This window comes from Glycine max, chromosome 10, assembly GCF_000004515.6.
Source record: "Glycine max cultivar Williams 82 chromosome 10, Glycine_max_v4.0, whole genome shotgun sequence".
Classification (NCBI taxonomy): Eukaryota; Viridiplantae; Streptophyta; class Magnoliopsida; order Fabales; family Fabaceae; genus Glycine; species Glycine max.
This window is the reverse complement of record NC_038246.2, coordinates 38,228,003-38,243,766: the sequence shown is the minus strand read 5'-3', so window position 1 is coordinate 38,243,766 and position 15,764 is coordinate 38,228,003. Positions and strand designations below refer to the sequence as shown.

Below are 15,764 nucleotides of genomic sequence, written 5' to 3'. Positions count from 1 at the left end.
AAAAAATTATCACAAAATTACAAATATCTTATTACCCATTTGACTCAACTGGTGAAAAAGAACTAAAAAAATATATTATACAAATTTCGAGAATTAAAAATAACAACTTAAAATTTGAAGCACTAAAAACAAATATCCCAAATTTAAGACATTAAAAACATATTTAACGCAACTGAAAAGATCAGGAAAGATTATACATCTTCTAATACTAGGAGACAACGAATTTGATGAAGATACCTCAATCCAAATATGCTCCTCTTCAAAATCAAAAGTCTAAAAATTTAAAATTAATTATTAAATATATCAACATAATGGATTAATGAGAATTTAGTTTTTGAAAAAATGAAAATTCAGTTATTGAATGCATAATTTAATAATAAATTGATCATTTAATATTTTAATTTAATAATAAAAATTAAAATAATCTCACAGACTTAATCATCCATACTTTTTAGCCAGCCATTCAGATACTGAATAATTTTGTTGTTGTTAATATTTAAGATTAAACTATCACATGTTTAAGAACGTAAACGATCAAATATCCAACATATAGGCCTATGAGTATGTGATTAATTTAATGATAAAGAAAAAAAAAACAAAAAGGATACGGGGCAACCGGACCTAGCCCAGCCCCAACCCAAACCACGCTGTTGAATCGCGCAACCGCAGTGACAGCACCGGCGTGCATAAACCCTAAACCCTACTATGTCCGAAGACAAGTACGGCGTGCTCCTCTATTACAAGTACGCCGAAATTCCCAACCTCGACGACCTCCTCACCTTCTACCACTCCAACTGCTCCTCCCTCAGCCTCCTCGGTCGTGTTCGCCTTTCTTCTCACGGCGTCAATGTCACCGTAAGTGTTCCTCTCATTTCCTCCTTTATCCCTTTCATTCCCAACTCATTGCTCTTCACACAGGTTGGCGGCAACTTATCCTCTCTCGGGAATCACATCCAAGCCCTCAAAGCCTACAGCACCTTGTTTCACCACACTGATTTCAAGCTCGCCACTTGTCATCATCCATTAAACGACAAAGTAGCCCAGGAATGTGGTTTCACTTCCCTCTCTATTCGAATCGTCCACGAACTTGTTACTCTCAGTTCCCATCCACTGTTAAAGTCACCGAATATCTCAAATGCCGGAAAGCATCTCTCTTCCCTCCACAATACCAGTAGTTGCTGTAACGTTATTATCCATTCATGTATATATCTTGTTATTTTTTATTTATCTTAGTTCTGTGTTACTCTGTTAACATGTTTATTTCTCACTTTTATTTTCACTGTCTAGAACATTCGGTTATGTTTTGGTGGTTAGTATTGAAACCTGATTATTCTATTCATCGTTTGTGTGATCATGTTGTTTTGTAGACAGTGAGAGTCCCGAAAAAGGCCTTGTTTTACTTGATGCAAGGAATCTGTATGAAACAAGAATTGGCAAGTTTGATGTGCCAAATGTTGAAACTTTGGATCCACAAGTTAGGCAGTTTAGTGATTTGTCCTCTTGGATAGATGACAATGGGGAGCGGTTGAAAGGAAAAAATATACTCATGTAAGTTTTCCTTTTATGACATTTGTGGGTGATTCTAATTATGAATTATGATCTGGTAGATATCCGATCAGTGATTTCGGGGTAGCATTTTCCATGTCATGATCATTCTATACTTTTCAGTAACTTGTAATTGCTAATTACTTACACTGTGGAATTTCACTTGTTGGTTACAGGTATTGTACTGGTGGAATCAGGTGTGAAATGGCATCGGCATATATTAGGTCAAAAGGTGCTGGGTTTGAGAATGTGTTTCAGGTAAAATCTGAATTTCCCTTTTCCCTACTCACCCCCTTTTTGGAAACAAAAAGGATTTTGGATCAATATGCAATGATCATGTATTATGTTCATAAGGTGTTCATATTGTTACAGCTTATCACCTTATAAAAGAGCCTCCTAAGTCATAAGTTCCTTTTTATCAGTGTGCAATGGAATATTGACTGTGGATATGGGAGTCTTGTGGTAGTGTATCCTTCTATAATAATTTGTTATGAAACATGATCAAGAAAGCCTTAGAGCTGATGATCATTATTTCTTGTAATTTTGTATTAATTGCAGTTATTTGGTGGCATACAACGGTATTTGGAGCAATTCCCAGATGGTGGGTTTTTCAAAGGAAAAAATTTTGTTTTTGATCACCGGTATGTCTCTTAATTCTCACATCACTTTTAGGCAAGAATTTGTATGAGTATCTTACTATCTTGTTTTGATTGGAATATTGGTATTACATTGATTTTGAAAAGGTAGTTTTGCAACAGTGGATGAAAAGAATCCTTATCTCATTCCCTCTAACTGTAGGATATCAGTTGGAAGTTCAGATGCTAATGTTATTGGGACCTGTCTTATTTGTCAATGTTCATTTGATGATTACTCTTCTCGCTGCCGGTGTGCTTACTGCCGAATGCTTGTTTTGGTTTGTGGTAGTTGCCAGGTATGATCTGATAATGTATATATTATCTATTATCTTTATGCCAACATTTTCTGTTTGCATGTCTGAAGTTTATCATTTTGAAGGAGTTAGAAAGCAGACAAAGTAAATGGAAAGAAAAAGAAGTCGTTAATATCTCCTGAATCTGATATTGTATACTGGATCTAGCAGTCTCAAGCATGCTGCTGTTTTGGAGAACTAAACTAAGAACTGTGTTATATATGCTAGTTTGTGAAGTGCCCATGAACTTCTAAAGAAGAGTTTGGTTCTGATTATTTTTGCTTACTAACTGAGCTTAACTTGAGTGTTGCTTTTTTTGAGCTGACTTACTTGTAACCAGTTCTGGGTAATACTAATAATGTGACTTGCTTCTGATCCAGAATTTAAGTTTGTTATTGGGAAAATAGTTGGATTTTTCTCAAATGAGGTTCATGAGCTGATTGTGTAAGCCCCCTACTATTACTGTAGTCCATAGGCCTCAAAATAGGGTTTCAAGCATGCTCGCATTTGAATAACATTTGTCCTAAAGCCATGGGCCCTATAACTTGGATTAACTACATCTCTGAATTGGTACTCCAGAAAATTTATCCCTTCTCCATCATCTTTAATTTCCTGACTCCAATCTTTTTTCTATTTGTTTGCTGGGGTTCTTTGTTCTCTTTTCTTGCTTCTGATATTTTTGTGGTGCACCAGAATGAATCTACACAGTACGTTTGTGAGCTATGTCAGAAACAGGGAAAGGCCGTTAGGTCAACACAATTAATTGAAAATGGTGAATCAAAAACATCATTGCCAGGTGTTGAATTCCAGAATTTTTCTTCAGATACTACTATGTGTTTGCCTCAAGTGCCTAGGGGAGATGGTAAGGTCTGTGATCCATATTGCTCCATACACCTTGCTTTCACATGTGTTTTGTCAAATTTTAAGTTAACTAATGGTTGATTTTACAATTGGTACATTGTACTGACTACTGAAAAATTCAAGTCTCCTGAAATTTGAAGCACATGCAATTTAAAATGCCCTCTATAATTTACCAAAAGGGCAATTTATAACATTCCGATGGTTAATGTTCAGATCCAAGGACCTCAAGAAAACTGAGAATATTGTGCTTGCATGGGTTCCGACAGAATGCATCCAGTTTCAAAGGCAGAACAGCATCACTAGCCAAGAAACTCAAGAAAATGACTGAATTTGTTTTTATCGACGCACCTCATGAATTGCCATTCATTTACCAAACCCCCATGCCTGAGCTCAATGTGAATTGTGCATCGTCATCGCCACCTAGTCCTCCTCCACCTTTGGATAATTGCAAGAAGAAGTTTGCATGGTTTGTGGCACCCAACTTTGATGGAAGTAGTGCTGCTGACTGGAAGGTAGCAGATGGTCCATTTGATCCACTTCAATACCAGCAGCAAACTAATGGATATGATATTTCGGTATCACACTTGAAGAATGTGTTTTCCCAAGAAGGACCATTTGATGGAATCTTGGGATTTTCACAGGGAGCAGCAATGACTGCCTTGATCTCTGCACAACAAGAAAAGCTGAAAGGTGAAATGGACTTTAAATTTGTAGTCCTGTGCTCTGGCTTTGCCCTCCGGATGAAGGAGATGGAGTGTGGCCCTATCAAGTGCCCTTCTCTTCATATTTTTGGTAATGAACATGGTAAAGACAGACAGATAGCTAACCAAGCTAGCAAGGAACTTGCTTCTCTATATGATAGTGATTGTTCTGCGATCGTTGAGCATGATTGTGGTCATATAATTCCTACCCGGTCCCCTTACATAGATGAGATCAAGGATTTCCTTGGGCGTTTTCTGTAGGAGATCAAACAACAAAGATCTCAAGTTTTTGATACCATTCAAATTTTCATCGTTGCTTGATATCTTGTCTTCTATGTACCACACCAAAAAAATTGTACAATGCTCTAAAGTTATGCAATTGCCTCGTTAAAACTAACAAAAGGACATGTTATGTCGTGTTGAGAGACTGATTAGTAGGGGAATGTTTTACATGATTGAAAGGAAGAGGATTCATACATTATCAATATTAAAATGTCATTTTTTATATGTTTAAAATTTATTTTAAAATTTTAAATTCCTGCAGATATTGGTAGTATCTGTCTACTTGTAAATTGTAAGGGTTATAAATGGAAATAGTGGGAGTGTAGGAAGCAACAATCTAGCCTAGTCTTATTATCACGGATGACTCTTAAGTGGATGTTTAAGAATTTGAATCTTGTCCTTCCAACTTTATCATGCACCTCTCATTTTATGTGTGGAAAAAAATAGTTCTTTAGGGGGAATTTTCTTTTTGGAATACATCTCCGAATAAACATAAGTGTTCCAAAATGCTTATTCTGAAATAAGGTGATACAAAATTATTCTAGAATAATTTAGAATAATTTTTTTGAAAATATTTTTTTATTTCGAAATAATTATTTCGAAAGTGTATATGTATTCTAGAATAACTATTTCATAATAAAAAAAAATCCTTTCCAAAATAGTTGATGTAAGAAGCTTTAGATTTGCTAATCTAGATGTGGTGTGGTATGATGGTAGATGGCGTGTGATGACATTATTAGAGGATGTTGGAGGACGAGGCAGAGGGTGGCACAAGGCAGGACAAAGGGTGGTGGGTGGTGGGTGGTGTAGTGCAGGGTGAAGGGTTGATGTGCATTACTAGGGGAAGAAGACAAAAGAAAGAGGGAGTGACATTTTTGTCCATTCAACTTCCTTTGGGAGGTGTAGGATTCAAATACCATTTTACCTTAACCTCCAAAAGCATGTGAAAATCAATTAAAGTTTAATTTTGTATTTGCTTTGACCTTTAGTAATTATCATTAGTAAACAACATTGAAACGATTTTTCTTTATTTTAATATTTAACATATTTAAAGTAATACTTTGTTGCAACTTTGCAAATTGTTTATTTATATTTTTTAACATCAAATAAATGTTTGTGTTTAAATATTTCCTAGCGCATATATCTTTTAGCATTTAAAAAGGCAGTATAAATTATGAAAGGTTAATGGAAAGAGAGCATTCCTGTGGTACGAGACACAAATTTATTTATAGACGGAACATAAGTTGGACAAAAACGACGACGGTTACGAGTACGAGACACAAATCAAGTGACTGCAACTTGTGAGGCTTCTCACTTCTCAGTCACTCTTAAACCCCTTTAAACCTCTGGTCTGGTGGTTATTGTTGAACACACAACACAAAGGAGCTCCAACGAAGATGCAGGGTGCCGTAAGAAAACTAACCAGGATAATTTCACACCGACAAGTATGTATTCCTTCATCGCTTTCTGCTACCTCTCACCTCGTATTCATAGGAACTCAAACTACATGTCTTCTTAGTATGTTCTAAATGATTTTCTGCTGCCACTGTGGCTCCAATTCAATCATGCAAATTTAGTTTTGTTTCTTCAAATCCAGTTAATCATTTTATTAATTGCTTCTATCTCTTGCTTTTCGGTTGGGCAATTCAATTGTTCTCACTCTGCAATTTACGCTTCCACTGCAAATATTTTAACCATTCATACGCCCGACCTTTGAATTGGTTTCTCAGCGGAAGCTATATAATCGGTGGTCTCATTTTTTTTTTTTTTTATATTCTTATTTGCTTGGCTAAATCTAGGGAATTTTCAAATGATTCATTTGGGTGATTCTGACTCCTTGGCATTTGCATGTTTCGCTCGCAGGTTGTAGGTTTTCGTTCCTATTGCACTGACAAGGTGGTTGTTGATATTGGACAACCAACCTCTGCGTCTCATCCGCAGGTTTATTATAGTTTTCCATTTGTGTTTATATAAAAGTTTAAAAACAAAAGTAGAAAAAATTGTGAAATGTAACTAGAAGTATTTGAAGTGTCTATTATGTGTTTGGCACAGGTACGACAACTATTTTGAAGTGTTTGAGCTTCCTTGCTTGGCACTATGTGCTATAGAAGTATAGAGCATTTAGCTAAACTACTTGTTTGTTTAAGATTAATTCGCTTCTTTTTTTTTGGTCGTGTTACATTGTAGCTACTAAAAGATGGGGAGCTCACACCGGGTATATCTACTGAGGAATATATCCTAAGAAGAAAAAAGTTGTTGGATCTTCTCCCGGAGAAGAGTTTGGCAATCATTGCTGCTGCCCCAGTAAAGATGATGACAGATGTTGTGCCTTATACATTTCGACAAGATGCCGATTACTTGTATATCACAGGCTGCCAACAACCTGGTGGTGTGGCTATTTTAGGACATGACTGTGGTTTATGCATGTTCATGCCAGAAGCTAAGCCTAATGTGCGTCTGATATAATATCTTCTGAAAATAGAATTATGTTATGCAATATGCATTGATGATGTAAATTCAACTTTTATTATGTTAAGTAGCATAAATCGTTCACAAGTTTAATTTTTATGCATTTCCAGAGTAAAGATTTTTACATGGCTAACCAATTAGAAATCACCCTGTGTATGACTTTTGAAGTAGTTATTACAAAATTCAACAATCTTACCATATATGACAATCTATGATCAGATGGCATACGTATAAAAAAATTCTTTGTTTAGTAAATATCTGATCTGATTATCAATATAAATCTGTGTAACATTTCAATTTTTTTCATGTTAGATTCAACTATCTGTTGGTCATTGTGTGTGTGATTTATCTTGACTTTTTGAGTTATGGGATAAAGAAGTAACCAATTTCGAGCTAACATAATTTTAAAACCTTAAATTTGTGTAGGATGTGATTTGGCAAGGGCAGATAGCAGAAGTTGATGCAGCATTAGATACATTCAAGGCTGACAGGGCATATCCAATGAAAAAATTGCAAGAGGTGAATCACTGGTATTGACTATGAAAAGCTTTTACTTTTATAGAAATTATATAGTCAACTATTTTGTCCTCACCTGAAATATTTCCACTGGTAAGCCTTCTGGAGGCTTGAAGCCATTGTTATCCAAGCTTTGCAGTCTAAAAAGTCTATTTTCACCTCCTTGGTACTTCTGTTCTTTATAATGATTTTTAATATAACATTTTTAATTACTGATTCAGATCCTTCCAGATATGATAAGGGGATCATCAAAATTGTTCCACAATGTCGAGACTGCAACTCCTGAATATATGGAACTGGAAGCCTTCAAAAAGCTAGCTTACTGTAACAATGTAAAGAATCTAGCTGTTTATACCCATCAACTGCGATGGATAAAGTCACCAGCAGAGCTCAAGCTGATGAAGGAATCTGCATCAATTGCTTGTCAGGTACTTTCATCTTTATTGCATGGCCAACTATTTGGTAACTAAATATTCCAAATTCTCAATGAGGCTGTTAGATGCACATTTGGTAACTGTACCATTAGTTGGTCCTAGTTGCAAAATGATGACCAGTTGATGATTTGAACATTTTGTGGTCTTGAACAGGCTCTTTTGTTGGCAATGTTGCATTCAAAGACATTCCCTTTTGAAGGTATGCTAGCGGCAAAGGTTGAGTATGAATGCAAAATTAGAGGTGCTCAGCGGATGGGGTATGTATTTCTTTATTGAATAATTTGACCTTTTAAGCAATTTTTTAATGTCTGAATACTTTGTGTATTGTTGTTGATAATTTACGAAGCTCCCACAACAAAAATAGAGAAGTTCTTTAATAGAAAACAAATTCAAGTTTAAGCAGCACTTTCTTCCATAATTGATGATATGATTTTTCTTTTCTTTTTCTCTGTATCAGGTTCAATCCTGTGGTTGGTGGCGGGCCTAATGGAAGTGTTATACATTATTCTAGGAATGATCAGAGAGTAAATTCATTTACTAAATGCCATTTCCTAGTATCTTTAATTTCATATTTCTAATGGTTACAAATGTTTGGCAGATTAAACATGGTGATCTTGTTTTGATGGATGTTGGATGTGAGTTACATGGTTATGTCAGTGATCTTACTCGTACCTGGCCACCTTGTGGTAGCTTTTCTTCTGCCCAGGTTAGCATGATTGAAGTCCTTTTAGAAATTCTATCTATGTATTGCAGAGAGCTTAATAAAGGTTTATTTTCATTTCATCATAAGCAGTAAACTTATGTCTATATTTCTTTCTTGATTTTTCCTGTCGCATATCCAATTTATTGATCAATGAATAGCAATCTAAACAAGCAAACTGCATGGTTTCAGTTTTCTATTGCAAACCTCACTCCATGATGGGCATATAATTTTATGGATTCTTGTTTGTGGACGTGTAACTTCTCTCATACACAAAGCACTTCTTCTGGATTAAGTTTCTATGATGTGTAAAATAACTTTACTCTTGTTTCTTCATTTCTTGTCATGAGTTATTTTGGCTATGATATAGTGCTTTCTAAGTTTTCTACTCAAGGATGAGACTTTGCAACATTAAACTTCATGACGTGAAATCTTGGGCCATTTTTACTTTGAGAAACTGTTTTCTATTTTTATTTCTTGTTTCAATTTTAATTGAAAAAATGCTACTTTGTTTTCATTTGTTTTCTGTTGTCAAAGGTCTGTGAAGGAAATAGAGAACATTTGTTTGCACTGCTTCCTATACAAACCTTTAAAAATAGAAGATATAATGAAAATAATGTGACATTGTTGTAATTAAAAGTGAAAACAGAAAATGAAAACTGAAAACATTTTCTCAAACCAACACAACTCCTTATTTTCCTTATTTCTTTTTTTTTTTTGGAGGAAAGGGGGTTATGAGATCTCTTTCTCAACAAATAATGGGAAGTGTTGGTAGTTATGATATTTGAATTTGTTCAATTCTACAGTTACACCTCTATCAATTACTGTTAGGCAAATGACCTCTATCAACATAAAATAAAACTGCTAAATCCCCATATTGCTTTGTTTTTTTTTAACTTTTTAATCTACATAATGCTTTGCTCTTTATTCTTACCACTTTTTATATGAATGGCATGGTTTCTTTTATATTTCAGGAGGAGCTTTATGCGCTTATACTGGAAACAAATAAGCATTGTGTGGAACTTTGTAAGCCCGGTGCCAGTATTCGGCAAATACACAACCATTCGGTATCCCTTTTTTCTTGTCTCTTCTCAATTTTCCAGAGATGTATTGATGTAATAAGGTCATTGTCATTCATAAAACCCACCTAATATCTCAAGCTTTTAGGAGAGTTGGTGATTGACGTGGTGTTAAAGCCTCTATGACTAAGTTGTCATGAGTTTAATCCTTGCCGCCCTCATGATTCTAAATAAAAATTGAATATCATCACAAATTTGGGTGGGCCTGTGATTGTCCACCTTTCAACATGAGGGGTTGTGTTGTAGATATAATAATGTCATTATGAGCCTTCACCTATCAGCTTAATATTTAAGAAGAGTTGGTGATTGACACAGTTTATTAGTCATTATTACAATATTATCAAAAGCTGCGTTTGTGCTCTGTTTCTCTTTTCTTTTCCAGTACATGATGGGATTGAGAGGGAAAAAGTAACCTTAGTTATTCTAATATTTAAACATTCTGAATGATCTGCTTAGGAATAAGCAGTACTTTCACAAGTAATTGATTAGATCTATGAAATTATGTAGGAAATAATTAACTCTCTCTCTCTCTCTCTATATATATATATATATATATTTGGTAATTATATAGGATGCCCATCTGCATATTTTGAATTTATTTTGATTGAACATTTGCGATTGCTTCTATTCCAGTAATACTAGATTTTGGTTTGCCTCAAAGTTGGATGCTGGCTCATGCTATGTGGGTAGTAAAGCATAGGTTTCCTTTAATATCCCTTTTATGTGAAACTCATTTGTATATCTTCTCAGCACTGTCATTTGATTACTTCCTATTTTATTCTATGATCCGTTGGAGAGATACATAAAGGAGAGCAGAGGGAGTTTAATTATCTCTGGTTTCTGTTGTAGGCTTGTTGAAACTGTCCTATAATTCAGTTGCATACAATGTATATATTACCTGACTGTTAATTCTGTCTCAAGATTTCAAGTGGAGTTGAACCTATAACTTTGATAGTTAGCTTAGTTAATGTTCAAATTTTTTCTTCTCACCAAAATAGTACTTTCAATATTTGATTTGCCCTATGCATGATGAACACTATCTCATAACCAGTAACAGCAATTAATGTGTGCTAGTGGCTCAAGTATATTCTCGAAAGACCCATTTTTATTTGTTGATTGTCATCTTGCTTTTTTCCTTTTACACTTTTGAAACTCTTTATTCAACAAGCTGAAGTTATACAAAGTGTAATGTGAAATGATCCGGTTTCATAGGTTGAAATGCTGCAGAAAGGACTCAAAGAGCTCGGGATTTTGAGAGATGTTGGAAGCAGTTCTTACCATAAGCTGAACCCAACTTCTATAGGTAGCCTTGTGCTGAAATTTGCTTGCTGACGAAGCATGCAATACTTGGCCATCAGAGAAATAATTTTGTTTTGTAGATTTCATAAGCTAGTTTGAAGTTTGAAAACAAAAAATTGTGATAGCCAAGAGAGACTGCATATACATATATCTGATCATATTTTCTTGGTCCAGGTCACTATCTAGGGATGGACATTCATGATTGTTCAACGGTCAGCTTTGACTGTCCTCTGAAGCCAGGTGTTGTAAGTTGTTTCCCTGACCAAGCAACAATTTCATTTTTCCCATCTACTTTCTATAAATTTGAGATAATTTCTACCACTGACAGGTAATATTTAATAATCACTTGCCTTATGTGAATAAATATTGTTAGACATCTTTAATTATGTTAATTAGGAAATTATTGGATATTGTTAGATATCTTTAATCATGTTAATTAGGCAATTATTGGATTGTTTTTTATCCATGGGAATCAAAGACGGTGTTAGGGAGTTTACAACAACTCACACACCTTTGCTCAACCAACTGAGCTAGACCCTCTTGACTGCAATTATTGGATATTGTTAGATATCACTAGTTATGGTAATTAGGTAATTATTTTCTCCATAATTACTACACATGCTATATAACAGTACACTCTTCTTCTCAACATTGACATTCTGCTTTGTAATACACTCTGTTGTCTACCTTTTCACAGATTCAGTCATATCCGTTGATTTCAAAATCACATTAAAGTATCTCTTTTAATTAAATGAAATTGTCAAGTGTACTTGGACAGTTGTACCCGATGAGTGTTTTGTAAATATTAGTTTGCACCTAAGCCTGTTAATTGTTATTGGTGCCTAACTGCCTATTCAAGATTTAAAGGCATGTTTATTCCTTGAAGTACTGGTCCAGTACTTTCATCACTTTCTTTTCATTTTAGTTTAATAATTAATCAAATATTACCTTATATTGCAAAATTTTCTCGTATCTGCAGTGCGTCAATGCCAGCTCACATTTTTCAGTTTTCAGAACTGTTACCTTGAAAGGTATAGGTACTCACAGTTAATTTGTGTGGCTGTGTGCAGGTAATAACTATTGAACCAGGAGTGTACATCCCATCTTCTTTTAATGTTCCAGAGAGGTACTTATTGAGGTTAATTAAAGAGCTTGTTTTTTAACAAATTGATTATTACAATTTGATGATTCCCATTGCTTGATCCTCTTATGCGATTTTCGTGGCTTACCAGCTAAATCTACTAAAGAATGCAAAGTCACGGGACTTTGTTTCCTTTGACTAGCTCCAAGAATTTTACCTTTCATTTTTCCTTCCAAGAATCTGGTTGCATATACTAGTATATTAAAGCCTGAGTTGGGTCTCCCTGATTGATTATAATTTCCAAGGATGTCTTAGCACCGCTTACCCTGCTTGTTCATAATCTTCTTGATTCACTGAGCTCTTATTTGGAAATTTGGAATGAGACTAATCATTGCCTAGGGTGTTCTTATACCATCAGAAAGAGGGAATAGCCATTCCCTCCAAAATAGGAACTGTATTTTGTTCCATCAAGATTTCTAAAAATGCTAAAAAATAAAAATCATGTTCTACCAGTGCTGCTCCATCATGGTCCTACCTTCATCAACCCCTCAACTGCCACCACACCGGTTCCATCCCTTGTCATAAAAATGTTTTATTATACTCCTATTTGATTTGTCTCAAGTGTAATAGAACTAGAATGGAATAGTCATATAATCATATACACATGCTAATGGAAATGACTATTCCATTCTCATCTGCATTCCTATTAAAATCATTCCATTAAACCCAATGGGACCCAAAATTCTACAAATGTATAGTTTCTTAATTATTTAATCCTTAAGAGACGTGTGTCCATTTTTGGAGCTCAAATTTTTCATACGCAAATTCAGAATCTTGCTTAAGTTAATCGGTATCAGTTGTACATTTGGGCTAACATAATATGGATTTTATTTCTTTCTCATCTGTATTCTACTTGTTACGTCTTTTTAGTTATTCACTGTCCATAACTTACATTACATCATTTAAATAATCTCAATCTTTGTCCACCATATATTTCATGTGAGCATTTATGTTGTCTTCAATCCTGGCATTAAATGTTCCTGTTTCATGTGCAATATAATAAATCTTGGAAGATGTTCAATTGCAGGTACCGAGGCATTGGGATACGGATTGAGGATGAGGTTCTCATCACAGAAACTGGTTATGAGGTAATTTCTTTAAAAATATTTCAGTTGCAACTAGTTTGCCAATTTGTAACAGCTAGAGGTGACTGCTGATTACCATGAAAAACTAAAAATAGCAATCTAACTTTCAAGTAAAATACTTTATCCTTTAAAAAAAGTAAGCACTTGCACATATGAAACTTGCTAGCTGGCAAAAACAGGATGATTCTTTACCATCAGCTATACTTTTCCATTTAATCTAGATTTTGATTGTTAAATAGTTGTCAAAGCCAAACTCTTAATGATGTCACAGACTCACAATGCATGATTGAGTGATACACGCTGTTATGGTACGGTTTTTTTGGGATAATAGTACCCTTGATGAGTTGTCACTAAGTATTTTATTGATTGTTGCTTCTCTTCTCACAAGTCACAATTAATCTTTGAAATCCATAAAGTTCTAGAATTTCTTAGTAACACTCAGTCTTCTTGTACAGTATCATTAAATGTGTTCTTTGTTAGTTGTGTGATCTATCATTGTCTCACCAGTAACCAATAAATATCAGGGTATTGGCACGTTAGAAACTAATAAAAGTACCAGATTAATTCCCACCATTAATCGTGTATTTAATCAGAATTAAATCCTTAGCATATTTTAAAACTTGGATGCACTGGTTTTAAGTTAATATATTCAATACAACTATTGCTTCTACGAGTATCAAAAGAAACCAGCCAGCAGAAGCAAAACAATCGAGCGATAAAAGATATACTAGTAGTTTCAGACTTTCAGTTTCTTGAGTGTTTGCGGTGATATTTTTTAATAAAAACATGTGAATTTAATTTTCTACACTTATTTTTCATTACCATAGTTCTACGGAGTATCTACTGATTTTGTTGATAACTAATTTCTGTTGGAAAATCTAACTGATTATTTTTTATGGGTTTTTGTTTTCAATCATATTTTTTTTCATCTACAAAAGTTGAATCGTTACTTAAAGAAATTGAATCCAGTAATACTGGTACCGACGACCGGTTGGTTTTGCACCGAATACTTTACAAGGGTCTTGGAACTTTGGTTACGGAACTAATAAACAGTAGTATTTTTTTTTTTTTGAAAATCATGGTCGGAGTAAATTCATACTATAGTAATAAAAGCTTTCCATTTTTATTCCATAAATAGTACCTTACCACATTAGTTATCAGTTTTGTCTTAAAATATAGAAAACGGTAGCTAAAACATATTGCACGTTATGTTTTCATTGGAGAACAGTAATTTAGGTGCTTATTCCGTAGGTGATTGTGGTGCCTTTCCTTTAGAGTTTTACCTCAATAAGACAATAACTCATGCACTAAAGGTGGGTGTAGGTTATCATGGTAAAACTCCAATTTTAACTAAAAAATAACGTTAGGAGCAACTAAGAATAACATCTAATTAGTTTTGTTCTTCCACAGTGAATCAGTGACTAATATTGAGCTATTGCTAAACAACACAGGTCCTAACAGCATCAATCCCAAAAGAAGTGAAGCATATTGAGTCCTTGCTGAACAATTTCGGACAACTAAAGAGCTTATAGCCCAATTGATATATTGGCCATACGCTTGCATGGCACTGTCCAGAGCAGTAACTGAATTTCTATCCTTTTGTTTTGGTCTCCTGCATATTTTTTCAACCTGGGAACACGTGTACTCTATAATCTTGACGGGGAAAACAAGGTGATGGTGGTGGGGTTGTCATTTATGGTGTGTTTGGATTTTGATAAGAGAAAAGAAATAGAGAGAAAAAAAAATATGGATGGCAATATATATATATATATATATATATATATATATATATATATATTTACTCTAGCTACAACTTCAAAATAATTTCTTTCTTTCTATTTTCTCTTCAATACAAAAAAAACTCTTTTCTTACTTTCTTTCTTTTGAACCAAATGGAACTTTAGTAGTTTATTGTTGTTCCTTTGGCTAGACGTGTTCCCCATGTTTTGGTGCCGAATCATGGCTCATTTCATGTCGGGTGCTTCATTGTTGTAAATGATTGATGATTCATGATAACAACAAATGGCCGACTCCAGATACTAAATTGTTCACTGTTGTTGGAATGTAATCTTTTGCACAGACTTTTGGACAAATATGATAATAATCTTTTGCAAACCCTCTGCGAGAAGAAGATTTAATGAAGTCAAACACTTCTTACATTAAAACATTACAAAATGTAATAAGTATATAAAATAATCACTTAGGTAGTGACTTTACAAAGTAAAATTGGATATATAACCATTAGTCACAAACTGTTAGTCAACTAAATAATTGGAATATCATAAGTTTCTGTCAATAAATGGCATTCGTAAGATTTTAATATCAAATCATTTCTTTATATTTTAATATTTCAAATATAAATATTTAATTTATAAATCAAATATTACTTAAATGTTCTCCTTTAAACAAAGTGCGACACACTCACGTACAAAGGAGTCCGTGCATTCTTCCCATGAATGCTTATTGGAGTCATAAGTTTGGCTTAGTCTATATGCAAAGGGCGGTGAGAAAATAATGGAGTTCCAAATTAATCTCCCATGGTCTGTATTACAGAAATTTTTAGTAACCATAAGTATGTTTCATTAAAGACAGTTACATGTTCAAGTAGAATTACTTATAAAATATTAAAGTTTCCCTTTCAAATATTCAAATATTTAATGTAATTATATATCTTTTAAATTGATACTATTAGTTAAGTTAAAACAATTTTATGCATGCAGAGCT

At 34.1% G+C, this 15,764-nt stretch overlaps 2 protein-coding genes across 4 annotated transcripts; both read left to right on the top strand.

The window, feature by feature from the left end:
- Positions 1 to 516: 516 nt before the first annotated feature.
- Positions 517 to 4,496, top strand: LOC100799148 (rhodanese-like domain-containing protein 6). Of its 2 annotated transcripts, none has more exons than XM_041005728.1 (8): positions 517 to 855; positions 919 to 1,180; positions 1,368 to 1,548; positions 1,722 to 1,803; positions 2,104 to 2,186; positions 2,344 to 2,476; positions 3,167 to 3,335; positions 3,548 to 4,496. In XM_041005728.1, the coding sequence occupies exons 1-8, from the start codon at positions 706 to 708 to the stop codon at positions 4,294 to 4,296; spliced, it is 1,809 nt and encodes a 602-aa protein (XP_040861662.1). In that variant the 5' UTR covers positions 517 to 705; the 3' UTR covers positions 4,297 to 4,496. The 2 variants fall into 2 exon arrangements, with proteins under 2 accessions (XP_040861662.1, XP_040861661.1); XM_041005727.1 differs by having other exon boundaries at positions 518 to 855; positions 919 to 1,201.
- Positions 4,497 to 5,502: 1,006 nt separating this feature from the next.
- Positions 5,503 to 15,091, top strand: LOC100798627 (intermediate cleaving peptidase 55, mitochondrial). 2 transcript variants are annotated; one of them, XR_001383227.3, is made up of 14 exons: positions 5,503 to 5,762; positions 6,181 to 6,258; positions 6,505 to 6,768; positions 7,213 to 7,305; positions 7,524 to 7,730; positions 7,890 to 7,993; positions 8,194 to 8,260; positions 8,335 to 8,442; positions 9,411 to 9,503; positions 10,728 to 10,818; positions 10,989 to 11,054; positions 11,885 to 11,940; positions 12,983 to 13,043; positions 14,492 to 14,572. XR_001383227.3 is itself a non-coding variant. In XM_003535269.5 (14 exons), the coding sequence occupies exons 1-14, from the start codon at positions 5,715 to 5,717 to the stop codon at positions 14,570 to 14,572; spliced, it is 1,422 nt and encodes a 473-aa protein (XP_003535317.2). In that variant the 5' UTR covers positions 5,506 to 5,714; the 3' UTR covers positions 14,573 to 15,091. The 2 variants fall into 2 exon arrangements, 1 of the variants encoding a protein (XP_003535317.2); XM_003535269.5 differs by having other exon boundaries at positions 5,506 to 5,762; positions 10,989 to 11,059; positions 14,492 to 15,091.
- The last annotated feature ends 673 nt before the right edge of the window (positions 15,092 to 15,764 follow it).

What these genes read in the sequence shown, in the direction of transcription:
- LOC100799148 (XM_041005727.1), top strand. Translation starts at nt 706, where the DNA reads ATGTCCGAAGACAAGTACGGCGTGCTCCTCTATTACAAGTACGCCGAA. An exon ending in CTCACGGCGTCAATGTCACC is followed by an intron (nt 856 to 918) that starts GTAAGTGTTCCT and finishes CTCTTCACACAG; the next exon opens with GTTGGCGGCAACTTATCCTC. An exon ending in GGTTTGAGAATGTGTTTCAG is followed by an intron (nt 1,804 to 2,103) that starts GTAAAATCTGAA and finishes TATTAATTGCAG; the next exon opens with TTATTTGGTGGCATACAACG.
- LOC100798627 (XM_003535269.5), top strand. Translation starts at nt 5,715, where the DNA reads ATGCAGGGTGCCGTAAGAAAACTAACCAGGATAATTTCACACCGACAA. An exon ending in ATTCTAGGAATGATCAGAGA is followed by an intron (nt 8,261 to 8,334) that starts GTAAATTCATTT and finishes AATGTTTGGCAG; the next exon opens with ATTAAACATGGTGATCTTGT. An exon ending in TCTTTTAATGTTCCAGAGAG is followed by an intron (nt 11,941 to 12,982) that starts GTACTTATTGAG and finishes GTTCAATTGCAG; the next exon opens with GTACCGAGGCATTGGGATAC.